Source organism: Kogia breviceps, chromosome 10, assembly GCF_026419965.1.
Source record: "Kogia breviceps isolate mKogBre1 chromosome 10, mKogBre1 haplotype 1, whole genome shotgun sequence".
In the NCBI taxonomy this organism is placed as follows: domain Eukaryota; kingdom Metazoa; phylum Chordata; class Mammalia; order Artiodactyla; family Physeteridae; genus Kogia; species Kogia breviceps.
The window spans coordinates 53,936,722-53,952,823 of NC_081319.1; the positions used below are offsets into that span (position 1 = coordinate 53,936,722).

General features: G+C 43.3%; 1 protein-coding gene across 1 annotated transcript in view; it reads left to right on the top strand.

The window, feature by feature from the left end:
• The window catches only part of LOC136794938 (uncharacterized), a 90,301-nt gene that overhangs the window by 14,429 nt on the left and 59,770 nt on the right, over positions 1 to 16,102 (top strand). Inside the window, exons 4-6 of the mRNA XM_067043193.1 lie at positions 6,659 to 6,769; positions 6,857 to 6,989; positions 7,387 to 7,439. Coding sequence (XP_066899294.1) covers positions 6,659 to 6,769; positions 6,857 to 6,989; positions 7,387 to 7,439 — 297 coding nt within the window. The remainder of the gene's footprint in view (positions 1 to 6,658; positions 6,770 to 6,856; positions 6,990 to 7,386; positions 7,440 to 16,102) is intronic.

A 16,102-nucleotide genomic window follows, 5' to 3' on the forward strand; every position in this document is an offset into this window, starting at 1 on the left:
AAACTAGTATATTGATATATAGGATGGATAAACAACAAGGTCCTACTGTATAGCACAGGGAACTACATTCAGTATCCTGGGATAAACCATAATGGAAAAGAATATGAAAAAAGAATGTATATATGTGTATAACTGAGTCATTCTGCTATACAGTAGAAATTAATACAACATTGTAAATCAACTATCCTTTGATTAAAAAAAGTTTGTAGAGTACATATACCAATAACAGTGCTTTGTAAACTGTGAAATGCTATATAATTTCATGTTATTATCTTTAGAAGTTTATCTGGGATCTATACGTAGGAATGAGCTTGATGAGTTATACACAGACTGTGTATATCTTCAACCTCACCAGGGAAGGCCAAATTACTTTCTACTAGCAGTGAATAGAGTTCCTGTCTATCTACGCTGTTTCAAGCACTTGGTATCAGACTTTCTAGTTATTTTAGGTATTAGACTTTAGTTATTTTCCAATCCAATGTGTATCTCATTACAATTTACATTTTCCTGATAACATACAAAGACCATCTTTTTTCATATTTATTATAATGTGGTATTATATTTGTTGGCTGTATTTAGAGTTGTTCACATTTTTTACTCACTTAACAATTGTGCTGTTTTTTTTGCTTTCTCAACCATTTGTAGGGAGCTCTTTTTATTTTCAGGATACTAATACTTTGTTAGTTACCTTATTACAGATACTTATTCTCAGTTTGTGACTTGCCTTTTTGCTTTTTTAGAGTGTAATTTGATGAATATAAGCTCATAGTTTTAACAGTCTAATTTACCAATCAGTGTTATCCTATAAGGTTTGTACTTTCTGTGCTTTAAGAAATCTTTCTGCCCTCTAACCCCTTGTGTCATAAAGATACTCTCTTCTAAAAGTTTGATTGTTTTGCCTTCCATAGTTGAATTTTTAATCCACCGGGAATTTATTGTGTATGTTGTAAAGTAGTTGTTTTGTTTTTTTTTTTGCGGTATGCGGGCCTCTCACTGTTGTGGCCTCTCCCGTTGCGGAGCACAGGCTCCGGACGTGCAGGCCCAGCGGCCATGGCTCACGGGCTCAGCTGCTCCGCGGCATGTGGGATCCTCCCGGACCAGGGCACGAACCCGTGTCCCCTGCATCGGCAGGCGGACTCTCAACCACTGCGCCACCAGGGAAGCCCAAAGTAGTTGTTTAATTTCAAATTTACCATATGGACACCCACCACCATTTAGTCAATCACTGTCTTTCTCTACTGCTGTGAAGTGCCACCTGCATTTACACAAAGTATCCTTCTAGGCATGTACCTGTTTTAGGCTCTCTGTCCTATTCCCTTGGCCCATTTGTCCAATTCTCTCTTTTTTAAACGTAGGACTTACACATGCTTGCAATGGCTGTGAGAAGAGTATGGTCTGCAGAATTGGGTTCACACCCCGAAGGCTCTTCCCGTGCTTCATCATATATCCTAACAGTATTTTGCTGATCTGGTTTCAAGAAGTTTTATAGAACTCTACCTACTAGATATCACTGCTAATCCCTGGCCTCGTCCACCCATTTGTAACAACAGCATTGCTGGGTTGTTGTTGTTTTTTTTTTTTTTTTTTAAATCACTTGTGGTATTGGAATCAAATGAAATTGAGCTTAAATATCTGAGGGATTTGGGAAAGGTTATGTATTTCTTTTTACCTGTAGAAAACCTGGAGAGTGAAATATAATTTGGAGAGAGGACGTGAAAGGTTAACAGTTTCAAAATGGAAGGTTCATGATGAGTGAAGCTAGGTGAGAGGGGAAGGGGGGTAGGGGGTGCTCAGAGCTAGGGTTTCAGGACAGAAACCCCAAAGGAAAAGTATCCTTATGGCTCTTTTAGCCTATGGCACATTATTGATACTTCAAGAAATATACTGGAGGGACTTTCCTGGCGGTCCAGAGGTTAAGACTCTGCACTTCCACTGCTGAAGGCATGGGTCTGATCCCTGGTTGGGGAACTAAGATCCCGCATGCCACGCAGCACTGCCAAAAAAAAAAGAAAGAAAAAAAAGAAGAAGAAAAAAGAGAATTGGAATAAAGGCAGATAAAAGCCAGACAGGATGTAGATAAAATATATATTTTGTGAATATGGCTTTTTAGCCTACAAAATATTTTTTTTCCTCTCTCTGTGAATCGGTTTAACTCTTAATATACATACTATCTCAATGTGATTTTATATTAACAATACAAAAAGAACATGATTCTTGGCTCCATGCTTTAATTTTCTGTCAGTGAGCACTTTTGTTGTTCCTCAAAGAAATTTCTTTGCCCGCAGCTCTCCCAAAGCACGGGTTGGAGCAAAATTCCCAGAGAGGGGAATTCAAAAGGCTACTTGCTTTAAATCAGCTAACTGTATTAGAAAAGAGTAGGGGAGTAAGATCCTAGAACTCCATGATTAAAACAGAAACTAAGCTGTTTAGCTCAGAGATCATGTCTTTTCAGGCTGCCGTGTCTGGCACACTGTGTGTGTATGTGGGGTTATTGGTAATAATTATAAGTATGACTCGAAGAATGTGTAGGAAAGCAGCTGCCCTTAAGATGAATTGGACCCAAGCCACAGCACTCAGTGTCTGATGAATTAAAAACCCTGGTCCTTGTTCAAATCACCATTCCCTTCAACAGAAGCCAGCCAAGGAAATACACAGCAAGGTTAAAGGCTGCAGGTGCAATCAGACATCAGCTGTGCTCTTGGCCTTTGACCTCCGCATTGAACATGTTGAACATCAGCCAACTTGAAAGCAAAAGTCAATCTCTGTCCACTTCTCCAGCCAGAATCCCCTCCCACAGAAGCATTACCAAGCAGAGAAGAATTGGTGGCAACATTTTGTAGGGAAGGTGGAGGACTGGGATTTACATTGGATACCCTACAACAAAATAGTTTAAAAGTCCCCTTAAATAGTTTTGATTTCCCCAGTCTTTTGAGCCCACCCCCAAGGGAAGAACTTTCTCTCTGCCTCTTCTCAGGTACCCCTCAGTGATGCTGGGCCTTTCTCGGTACACCTTGCCTTTGTTTTTCTGTTCCTCTCTCTTTAGAGCATGTTGAGTTCTCCCCATTATCTTAAACCTGGCAAGTTAGCTACCACGTTTCATCACTTGGTCATGTCCCGAAACAGAGGCTCTTACATCCACGCTAAGGGGCTTATTCATTCATTCAAGTGTTTATTAGGTGTTTACCATGTGCTAAGAACTGTTCTAGGCCCTGGGGATTCAGCAGTGAGCAAAACAGACAGAAATCCTTACCATCAAGGAGCTTATATTCTATCAGAAGGAGCCCAACAAAAATAAATCAATAAAACAACTAAATAATAATTAAAACATATAAAATGTATAAAATATCAGATAGTGATAAGAGCTATGTGCAAAAATGAAGCAAAGAGATAAGGGATCCTGGAGAGGGCGTTGCACTTTTTAAGAGGGTGGTCAGGGAAGATTTTGCTGGCAAGGTAACATGTGAGCACATTCCCAAAGGAGGTAAGGGAGTAAATCTTGGATAAATTAGATGAAAGGGTATTCTAGATAACAGGAACAGCAAGAGCATGGACCCTGGGGCAGAAGTGTGCCTGGCTCGTTTCTGCAAGAGCAGGGAGGCTGTTGTTGCTGAAGCTGAGGAAGGGCGAGAGTAACTAGAGATGAGGTCGGAGAGATAATTGGACAAGATCCTGAAGGGCCTTATCCTGTAAAGATTTTGGTTTTTACACTGAGTGAGATGGGGAGACATTGGGGAATTCAGGGCAGACAAATGACATGATCGGATATATGTAAACCTCCCTCTGGCTATGGGGCTGAGAGTAGACCATAGGAGGGAAAGGGAAACTGGCTAGAAAACTCGTACCATAACCCAGCCTAGAAATAAGAGTGGTTTGGAGAATGGTGAATGGGGTGGAGGTGGTGAGAAGTGTTGGATTCTGGATATATTTTAAAAGGAGTGTTAATAGACTTTGCCGATATTTTGGATGGGTGTATGGGGGGAAGAAAGAGAGAAAGTGAAAGATGTCCCTAAGGTTATTGACTTGAGTCCCTGAAAGATGGATTTTCATTTTCAGAGATGAGGAGGATTATGGGGGGGTGAGGTGTGGGAAGAACAGGAATATGATTTTGGCCACAGATGCTATTAGCTATTCCAGGGGAGATGTTGACTAGGCCCTTGGGTATAGGATGCTGAAGTTCAGGGGAGACATCTAGGCTGGAAAGACAAATTTGGGAATTATAAACATAAATAATAATTAAGAGTGAGGGTTCTTGGGATCACCAAGATGGCTGGCATAATCTGATGACATGACATTCAAAGCTTATCAGGACATTCCGTTAAAACAAATAAGATGCTCTCCTAGGGACTTCCCTGGTGGTCCAGTGGTTAAGACTTCACCTTCCAATGTAGGGAGTGCAGGTTCGATCCCTGGTCGGGGAGCTAAGATCCCACATGCCTTGCGGCCAAGAAACCAAAACATAAAACAGAAGCAATATTGTAACAAATTCAATAAAGACTTTAAAAAAAATGCTCCACACCCCCAAAAAAATCTTTGATTGGGATTAACATATATACACTGATATGTATAAAATAGATAACTAATAAGAATATGCTGTATAAAAAAAATAAAATTCAAAAAAAATCCAAACCAAAGGAGGGGAAAAAAAGATGCTCTCCTAAGTGGGCATCTCTGTGCACGTGACGCTGGCAGGGTGGAGACACATAGACCCTATGTGATCTGACTCTGTATTTCATTCTGTTCCTGCTGCACTATCCTCCGTGCTGTTCCTTGAACTTGCCACACGTGCTCTGATTTCATGGCTTTGACCCTTGCTTTTCCTTCCTCCTGAAAGGCAAGAAAAGGAAGCTTCCTCTTGCTTCCTTCCTTCAGGTTGCTCACCTTATGTATTACTTATCTTTTGCTGCCTAACAAATTACTTCAATGTAGAGGCTTTATTATCTCAAATTTTCTGTAGACCAGAAATGTGGGACCAGCTTAGCTGGGCAGCTCTGGCTAAGGGTTTCACATGAGGCTGGAGTGCAGGCTTGAGCTGGGGTTTCAGTCATCTGAAGGCTTGACTCGGGCTGGAGGTTCCTCTTCCACGGTGCTTTATTTACACGTCTGACAGGTTAGAGCTGCTGGAGGGGAGGTCTGAGTCCTTCTCCACATGGTTCTCTCCCAGGACTGCTTGAATGTCCTCCTGACATGGCGGTTGGCTTGCCCCAGAGGGAGTCATCCAAGAAAGCAAGGTGGAAGCTTTGACATCTTTGATGACCCAGCCTCAGAAATCAAATACCTTCATCTCTGCTGTACTTTATTACACAGAGACCATCCCCGATTTTTTGTGGGAGGAGACTACATAAGGGCGTGAATATTGGGAGGTGAGGCTCACTGAGGGCCATCTTGAAAGCTGGCTGCCGCATCTTATCAGAGATGCCTTCTCAGACTATCCTGTATTATTATGGACTGAATGTATGTGTCCCCTCCTAAATTCATATATTGAAGCCCTAACCCTCCAGTGTGGCTCTGTTTGGAGTGAGGAAGTAATTAAGGTTAAACGAGGTCACATAGGTGGGACCCTGGTCAGATAGGATTAGTGTCCTTATAAGAGACACCAGAGGGCCCTCTCCCTCTCTCTCTCTCTCCCCCCCTCTCCCACCACCACCCTCCATGTGCACATACTGAGACAAGGCCACGTGAGGACACAGAGAAGGTGGCAGTCTGCAAGCCAGGAAGAAGAGCTCCCACCACAACTGAATAGGGTGCAATCTTGATCTTGGACTTCCAGCCTCCAGAACTGTGAGAAAATAAATTTCTGTTGTTTAAGCCACCCAGTCTGTGGTATTGGGTTGGCTAAAAAGTTCGTCTGGGTTTTCTGTAACATCTTACGGAAAAACCTGAACAAACTTTTTGGCCAACCCAATATTTTCTTTTGACAGCCCAAGCAGACTAATATACTGCATAAAAGAGAAACCTTATTCCTGAGCACTTTCTATTCCCTGTATTCTGCTTTATTTTTCTCCACGGTATTTATCACAACCTGACATTTTCTCAGTTCATTTGTTTATTGTCTGTCTCCCTTACTGGAGTGGAAGCCCCCTGAAGCAGGGACTTTGTCTATTTGGTGCACTGTTGTAGCCTCAATTCTGAAACCAGTGCCTGGCACATAAAATGTGCTCTGGGAAATTTCCCGGCAGTCGAGTGGTCTGGACTCTGCACATCCACTGCAGGGGGCACAGGTTTGACCCCTGGCTGGATGCATATTTGACCTTATTTTATGTCTCCTCCTCATCCCATTGGTGGCCAGGATTATCCTTACTTTAGGTAAACGTGGGGTTGATCATATTCCAGCACCATTTCTGAAATAAGGCATGAAACAGAATATTTAAAAAATCTCAGTTTATCTAGTGCTTGGATTATTCATTATAATGAGTTATTTGAAATTTAACCCAGTGAAATATAAGCCCATCTGAGGTAATTTCGAGGTGGCTCTCACCTAGAGATGAGAGCCTAAGCAATATATTTTTTTTTTTCTTATTTTTGAGGTTAAGCAACTTGCTTGAGGGCACACAGCTAGAGAATGACAGGGGAAGATTTGAACCCAGGAGGTCTGGCTCCAGAATCTGCCTACAGCCCAAGCCATTGCTGCTTCTCCATGTCACTGTGGTGGTTGTTCCAGGTGGAGCCCCTGGAGCATACCAAGAAGCTTCTCTACCAGTACGAGGCCATGATGAAGCTGACGAACGAGGAGAAGTTGTCCAGGCATCAGGCCTGGGAGTTGGAGCTGGAGGTCGGGTCCCCAGGGAGAGTGGGCGGATGGGAGGTGGCAGGGGTAGGGGTGTGTCTTAACCATGTCCACCCCTACTTTCCAATTCAGGTGCTGGAGATCCTGAAGCTTCGGGAGGAAGAGGAGGAGGGGCATGCGCTGACCATCTCACGGTCAGCTTACTACCTAAGCAATAAACTGTGGGAAACCTTCCAGTTCTTGGGGCTGTTTTTCCTGCCTGAGGGTGAGAATTCTGCACTTTGTAGAGCACATGTAATGACTAATCCTGATGAAATGCTACATGTGTTTTTTACATGCATGTAATGATAAAAGAGAGTGAGGTTGAAAAGAAATGCAAAATTCATTTCTGTGTATTCCAATTTTCCCATCACACTTATGTACTTACTTCTATAGTTAGAAAGCAAAAGTCATAGAAGATGAAATAAAAAGAATAATCTTTTAGGATAGGATAGGATAAACTCATTCATATCTGTGCTCTGCGTCTTGCTGGTGGGGTTAGTTATTTAATCTCCGAGTCTTAGCTTCCTGCTCTGCAATGAAGAAACAATAGTATGGAACTTCAGCCTTGACTTCGGTAGAAAAATGTCCCAGTGTTGGAGTGTGTTGGCACATTCTTGTAGCTTTCAGTCAAGTGCTGAAAGAATGGGACAAAGTTTGGTCCAAGATGGCTCTTGTAAGAGGAAACAGGATATAACCTTGATACGAAAAGTCCTTTCTGTTTGCAAAACCACGGGTGGCCAGGTTGGCTGACCAAGGACATCACTTCACTGCCAAGGACAGGAGTGCCTGCCAGTCTTCTCTGGATGGATAGAGTGTGCTCAGGACTGGGTGTTCTGGGTGGTTATATTTGATTTTATCTAACAAGGACTCAGCTGTGGTTAACTTATTTTTTTTCTACCACTGTTGAAATATTTAGATGTTGGAAATATTTAAACTGATCGTTGCTGGACTCTGAGAAATTATACGTGGACCTGACTTGGAGGAAGAGACAGTCCCCAAGAGATGCCGGGCTTCGAGCTAGATGGAGTAATGGGGTGAGACTTCTGGTTGCCTCTCCCATAAAGCCCCTTAGCCCATACTAAAAGCTGCTACCATCACCATCATTATTATTAATGCCACTGTTTCTTCTCCCTCTGCAGTAACACAGACACCTCCATTAATCTCACTTCCATCTGGGCTTGCTTAACCCTGTGGGCCTGAGCTTCCATGGAAGCATGGCTTATGCTGACTGCTGAGATTTTAAAAAGCTAGAGCAACTGGAAATCAGCACATTTTCAGCCAACAGGGTGCTGGGAGGATCTCAGTCAGTAAGGATAAATTAGTTATAATGCAGATATTGACGGACACAGGCAATTCTAATGAAGCTAGAGGGGAAACACAGGGGATTCAGAAAGGCAGATCAATAAGCAAGAAAGCCCACTGGAAAAGACTACCTTGTAATGATTGGACTTCCAGTCTTTGGCCTCTTTCCCATCCTCCCAAGGTGGGCAGTACTGTAGTCCTCTCCTTTAACTGCCTCCATCTGGGCTCCCCTCTCTGGCTGCCTTCCTGGGTCTGCCCAGCTACCACGTTTAGAGCTTTCTCCCATTCTCATCCCTCACTTTTGCATGGGCCTGGCAATTTCTCATAGCTTTAAAAATCTGTTAATCAGTATACACTGCCAAGAGAAGTTGGTTTCAGACTTAACTAGCTGCTATGGTCTGAATGTTCATCTTCCCCTCAAATTTATAGGTTGAAATCCTAACCACCCCCAAAGGTGATGGTATTAGGTATTTGGGAGGTGCTTCGGTCATGAGGGTGGAGCCCTCATGAATGGGACTAGTGCTCTTATAAAAGAGGCTCCAGAGAGCTCCCTGCTGCTACCACCGGGTAAGGACACTGGGGGAGGGCACTGGCTGTGAACCAGGAAGAAAGCCCTCACCAGAAAGCATGACCCTACTGGCACCCTGATCTGAGACTTCCTGTGTGCAGAACTGTGAGAAATAAATTTCTGTTGTTTCCAAGTTACCCAGTCTGTGTTTTTTTTTTTTTTTTAATAGTAGCCCAAATGGACTAAGACACTAACTTTACCAATACCATCATTAAATATAATGATGGACTTAAAGGGAAAAAAATTTCCTTAGACTGCAAAATCCAAATATTTGCTATTCATCTAAGCTCAGCCTAAGCAAATTCCTGCATTTCAGTTGTGGAAATGTAGTCCTCCTCTTTAAAGTTACAAAGTTATAATGGATTTTTGGTTTTTTGCTTTTGGCCATGACACACATCTTGTGGGATCTTAGTTCCCCAGTCAGGGATTGAACCCAGGCCACAGCAGTGACAGCACTGAGTCCTAACAACTGGACCACCAGGGAATTCTCCTAATGGATTTTCTTTGGTTCATATTATGTTGTTAAAAGATTTGCATTTGTTGCTTACTTTAAACAAGAAATTTTTTTGGATTTCTGAATTCTCTTGAAAAGTCAAAAGATCTGGCAATCCTGGGCCCGTATTGCTGCAGGCCAACGGCTGTTGTAGCCGAGTCAAGGCTTCCCTCAAGTTTGGCAGGAGCCCTTCTCTTTGACATGACCCCCACCTGGACAGCTTTCTGCATTCATGGTGTCCACCTGGCTCCTACAGGCCTTTCAGTGTTTGACCTCACTGTTAGAGACTGCCTCATGGTTTCTTTTTAAACCCTGTCACCTTTAGAACAGAGCTGTGCACAGAGATCAGTGACAAGTGTATTAACTTCAATGAAAGAGCTAAGGTCATTTTATTCAAAGGTTCACTCATTCATTTATTTACTCATTCATTCCAATCACCCTACTTTCTATCATTTCCCGTGGCTTTAATTTTTTAATAGCTCCCATCAAAATGCAAACAGTACAAAAATGTTTACATAAAAAGTAGTGTCTCTCTCTCTCAAATCTCCCAGTCCTCCTTCCCAGAATCTACCTCTTTTACTAGATTTTTTTTTTTAACATCTTTATTGGAGTATAATTGCTTTACAATGGTGTGTTAGTTTCTGCTTTATAACAAAGTGAATCAGTTATACATATACATATGTTCCCATATCTCTTCCCTCTTGCGTCTCCCTCTCTCTTTTACTAGATTTTTATGCATTCCTTCCCAAGAAAGTCTACACATGTATACAGTTAATATGTATCTCTTTCATGTTATACCAAATTGTAGCAACCTGCAGACGGTTCTGCATCTTCCTTTTTTCACTTAATGATACATCTTGCAAATTACTCCACATGAGTGTAGATTTGCCTCGTTCTTTCTAAACCCTGCAGAGTATTTCATTTTATTCATGCCCGATAATTTAAGTTTATTGGTGGGCCTGTAGATTGTTTTTAATCTTTCATGAATACAAACACACAATGAACATCCTTGTACATATCTGGGATGGGGAAAATATGGCAGCATGTCTGCCAGCTGTGTTTTCAGAAGTAGAGTTGCTTGGTCCAAGGATACAAGCAATAATGTGCTTGAGTCAGTTTATACAGGCCCATGAGGACCAGGTCAAATGCATCTCTTCCCCGCCCCATGGTCAATGACATCACACCGGTAACTTGAATTGGCCATAGTGAGAGTATTTACATCATGGGAACCTGCAATCATTACACATGAGGGCTTCCCTTGTCCCTGGAGAGCTGGTTGTTAAACACTGCAGTACCTCAGTTCAGTTCTGCCACTACCTGGAGTTAGTGCACACTCCATGGGTTAAGGGCACAGCCCCCAACAAGGTTGGCCTCACTTCAGATACCAGCTGCAAGTCTGGAGGTCCCCAGGCCACCAACACTTCTTAGCTAACTAGTTACAAATGTGGGGGCTCCCGTGACCCCTCTGGTTTGATAATTTACTAGAATGACCCATGCAACTCAGGAGACCACTTCACTTCTTAGTTATACTATGTAGGATGCAAATCAGGGCCAGCCAAATGAGGAAACCTATTGGTGAAGGCTGGCAGGTTCCCAAATGGAGTTTTTGTGGCTGCAGGGACACATCATCCTTCTGGCATATCAATGTGTTCATCAACCAGGAAGCTCCTGGAATTTCAAGTGTTCAGAATTTTTATTGGTGTTTCAATATGGCAGCATGATTGATTAAATTATTGGCCATGCGATTGAACTCAGTCTCCAGCCGTGTCCCCTCCCAGGCGAGGGAGGTTGGGCTAGCAGCAGGTGGCCTAAAGCCCCAACCCTCTAATTACAGGGTCAAACTCTCTGACAAGCCAGCCCTCATCCTGAAACTTCCTAGGAGCCCATCACGGTCACCTCATTAACATAAACTCAGGTGCAACCCCAGGAGCCCACCATAAATAACAAAAGCACTCCTAACATTCAGGAAATTCTAAGGGTTTAGAGGTTCCACCCCAGGAACCTGAGACAAAGACTATTTGAATTCTTTATTATACAACAAACACTTAGCATATGACTGGGTATAGCATTTAAAGTGTTGACAGACGTCTCCAAATTGTCCTTCAAGGAGGCTGGACAAAACATTCAGTCCCACTAGCATGTTATGAGTGTTTTTGGAGGGAAAATTCTGACCACAGTGACTTATCGTAGTGGACCACTAGACTATACCAGTTATTTCTTAGAGACCAAACATGAGGAACTCAAAGTTACTTCTCTGGGAGAATACATTTCTATTCTCGCTAAATCTTCAGTGAAACCCAACACTTGGAAACCTTTCTTATGGCTTTACGCTCCTGCTACTTAGGCAAATAGTTATTGGTGAAATTTGCCCTCTATTGACGGAAATAAGACGACTTCAAATGCCTCATACTTGGTCTTTAACCTTTTTATAATCACTAATCTCTTCGAAAATTTTCCTAAAGATTGTCTTTTAAGAGTAAATTCCATGTATGATAAAAACCTTACCAATCTGGGGAAAAGTCATTCTGAAATAGTGACAAGTAGGAATAAGAAAGTTTTGAAAATGTCATCATGTACTTCTGTTTTCTTACACATGACAATGCTAATTTGTTTCAAAGTATTGTCAGATCCTACTGGGTAATGCTTTAGTAGAATATAAAGAAAATAAAAAATACATAATTACTAAATAAAGTGACTTAGTCATTGAAATTTAATGAATGTTATTCATATAAATTCTAAGTGATTGACACATTAACGCCTCGCATCCTCTCAACAACCATATGAGATAGGTAGTAGCGCTATTCCTATTTGACAAATGAGGAAACTGAGGCATAGAGATTGAGTCATTTTGGTCAAGATTGCACAGGTGGGAAGTGGTAGACCTAGTACTTGAACTCAGAAATCTGGCTTCTGAGACCATGCTCTTTGCTGCACCACCACAGTGCCTTTACATTTATATGCAAAGAGGATCAGTCATCAGTGAGCAGTATCTCTGATTCCCCAAATTAGCACTGAGAATTGACATGAGTCTCAAGGAAGCTGGGGATGGGGGTGCTAGGGTGGGAGGGCCAGAACTGGGGCAAAGTGGAGAGGTGAGGACTTGGCCTAGAACCTTCCAGGGCCAGGCTGCTGCCTGGAACTTTACCCCCCGCTCCCCACCTGTGGACCACCCCTTTCCATTTGATGGAGCACATCATGGGGGCCACATAGGGTGCTGTATCAACAGTTCTTCCTGGTACGGCTGGGAGTATATCCACCAACAGTTTCTTGTGGATATTCTAGCGACAGAAGGCCCACCCATAACCTGAGTTTGGTGATACTTTATTAAAACAGCTAGACTAGTTGTCTGGATTGTTCTATCATTAACATGGTTCAGCTGGGGACTACATTTCCTAGAATCCCTTTCCCCCTACGATTCTGGGTTAGAGTTGGCCAAAGAGGAACTTGCATAAAATTTGAGAGGCAGAAGTGAAGGTCTGGCCATCCCTTTCTGAAGGTCTTTTCACAGTCAGATACAGTACAAGTCATAATCAGAGGGGCCCTGTCAGTTCTCTGGCTGGATTCCCCAGGTCCCATAACTTTTCTGTGTGTATTTTTGTTCCAAAGGCTCACACCTGCAACTCTTCTTCAGAGGCCTGTTATCAGGCTACTAGAGTTAGTCAAAATCGCCTGGGAGTTTACAGCCCCTGAGGGTGACCCTTGGAAATGACCTATGGCTGCAATCATCATGAAAGCTGAGGCCACTCACATGCCAGAGCTCCCCTGGAGGCCAGGCTGGAGTGACCCTGGGAGGCCTGGTTGCCTCCTGCCTACACCACCCACAATAAGTCACTCACACAGGACCCTCACCTTTGAGAATTTATCTGGATAAACTAACCAAAGACCAAGAGTACCTAAGAAAAAAACATTGGCTTCCAACCTGGTTTGTTCAACATGCATCAGACAGCTCTAGCTACCTCCTCTTTCTGGGCAGGTCTGTACTTTGAGTCTTTTGATGGAAAGACTCAAATGGAATCCAAAAACCCACGATACTGAGGGTAGATAAAGGGTTTCACTGACTCGGCTCCTTGTCAATGAAAGTGGAAGATGCAGGTTTTCCTCATCTAGTCAGGAAAACAGATGATCTAGATTTTGAAATAGAAGGGGTTGGTCGTGAGGTGTTAGAAGAGCTGGAGGACAGGTGGGAGGGTATGACTTCCCAAAGATCAGTCACTGCAGCAAGTGTCTGCCACCTCCAGTTCAGAGAGAGCAAAAAGAAAAAAATGCTGCTCGTTGCACTCAGCCTGTTATCAGGGCCTAGTTGGCGGAAAACCAGGAGCCTGCCCCTGCCCTCAGCCCCTGCCGCCTCCCCTTCCGTGGCTGCCCCGACTCCACAGAAGCACAACCAAGTCTACAGAAGAAAAGCTTCTTCTGAACTCCTGCCAGGGTCTCCCCTTGGCGGCATCTGACAAGCAGCCAGGTGGAAAGCCAGGCTGGAAAGTGTAGTTTGCAGGCTCTGTACCCGGCAGTGGAGAAGCAGCTGGAATAGGGGATTGTAGGGCTGAGACAGGAGACACCATCCACTCTCACCTCAAAGTCCCCATCCTCTTCCTGGTTGGGAAAGTCATCCCAGATGCCCAAAGCTTCAGAATTGGTGTCAGATGACCTTATTGGGATGGAGGAGTTGGGGAGAGGGGAAGAGGGCCAGGGATAGGACACTGAATGGACGGCCAAAGGCAGCACCTGCTGTCTAGAAAGCATCTATTCAAGAACCCTGGGAGACTTCCAGGCGTGGGACGGTTTAGTCCCTTTCACTCCTCTAGGACACAGATTACGGGACACACTTTCTTTGGGACACTGGCGGATAACCTTTCATCCAAACTCTAACAGAAACTTCAACCTTTCCCAGGAACAAGCAAGCAAGCATGCTTTCAGACACAAATGAGCTTGAAGAGGAGAACTGCAGACCCGTGGGTGCTTCTGTTTGGTTGCCAAATATAGTTGACCTCTTAGATCGGGCCCAGAGACCTTGGCATTTGTTATCCAAGAATCAAAGTCACAGTCTATTAATCCCATCTGCTTTTGAGAAACGAGAACAGTCGTTGTCCTGGTTCTCAGGCTCCACCCAAAGCCTGCTCCCTTGGGCATCCTGTAGGTCTCTCTTTGTTCAGAGAATTTTCAGCTCTAGAGTGAGAAGAATAATTTTAAACCCCCTGTATTAACTTTCTATTGCTGCTATAACAAATTTTCAATACTATAGAAGCTTAAACAACACAAATGTACTACCTTATGGTCTTGGATGGTACCGCTGGTCTAAAATCAAGGTGTCAGCACACTCGTCCCTTCTAGAGGCTGTAGGGGAGAATCCACTTCCTTGTCTCCACCTTCAAAGCCAGGGGCCCAACGTGTCTCTCAACCTCTGACCTCTGCTTACATCTCTTCCCTCTGACTCTGAACTGCCCATATCCCTCTTATAAGGCCCGTCAGATTACACTGGGTCCACCTGGGTAACCTAGGCTACTCTCCCCTTAACTTAATCACACCTGCAAAGTCCTTTTTATCTTGTGAGGTAACATATTCATAGGTTCCAGTGATTAGGACGTGGGCATCTTTGGGGGCCATTGCTTAGTCTACCATGCCCACTATCTGGAAAGTATATTAAATGGACGGGAGGCGGAGGCCCAGCACTGAGTGTTGAACTGGGCTAGAATCCCCCGTGTACTGGAAAAGGCAGACTCCACGTGGCCTTTAAAATGAAAATTAGTCAGCAAATAAATTAATGTTAATGAACCCAAATTTCCTTGCCCCTTCACTATTTGAAGTAAACCAGTTTAGGCCTCAGTTTCTTTTGACTGAAGAAGCATTTTTTAGAACAGCTGCCACACTAATAAGGATCTACTGTACAGCGCAGGGAACCCTACTTAATACTCTGTAATGACCTATATGGGAAAAGAATCTTAAAAAAAGTGGATATATGTATATGTATAACTGATTCACTTTGCTGTACAGCAGAAACTAACACAACATTGTAAAGCAACTATATGCCAATAAAAATTTAAAAAAAAAAAACAAAACAAAAAACAGTTGCCACATATGCCCTGGGTCTGGGTGGTCACATGGAGGACAGACAACAGATCGTCGGGGAAACAGAGCTGGTGTGAAGAGATATGGGCTTGAGATTTCCCCAGAGATCGGTGTGAGCATCCAACCAGGTGACTCCAGGCAGATGCTGGACTCGGAAAATCTCACCTTTAATGTACCAGTGTGCAGGCGTGGGGCACTGGCGTTCTCACACCACAGGGCAGTGGTCAACTGTGGTGTGCATCCAAACCACCCACAGAGCTTGTCAACCACACAGCTGGCCTCCCCACCCCCCCGTCCCGTTCAGAGTTCCTGAATCACAAGGTCTGGGGTGAGGCCCTGGGATGAATATGTTTAATAAATGCTGAAGATTATTCTCATTAAAGTTTGAGAATTATTGCACTTGTGTCTTGGAGCCCTTATTAGCATCAAAACCCCAAGGGCAGTTTTTGTGAAACAGAAAAGTGTGTCATAGAAATGCAACCCAATGCCAGCTGGGTAATTGCAAGATTTATTTCCATAAAGCTACACATTCATGTTTAGAATGAACCTCTTCTAGGGCTCATTCTAAATATGGTCAATACGTTCAAAATTGCAATAGGCAAGAGGTAGTATATACAGATAATGAGCTGCAAAAAGCACTCCAAGTTTTGGGTATAGCTGTTTGCTTCTGGAAGTGTCCAAAAGGGGCTACATCAGAGAGGCAATTCAGTTTTTCTCTTTGCTTTCACACACCTGCATTTAATATTGACGTCTAGTCAATTCTCTCTGGCTGAGTTGATGTGGATTGCCACATTTCATCTGAACTGACATTACCAGTTTTAAGGCACACCATTATTTTATGTACCACCATGAAAGAAAAAAGCCAATTAAATGACGATAATTACTAGACATACCTTCATTTCATATATGT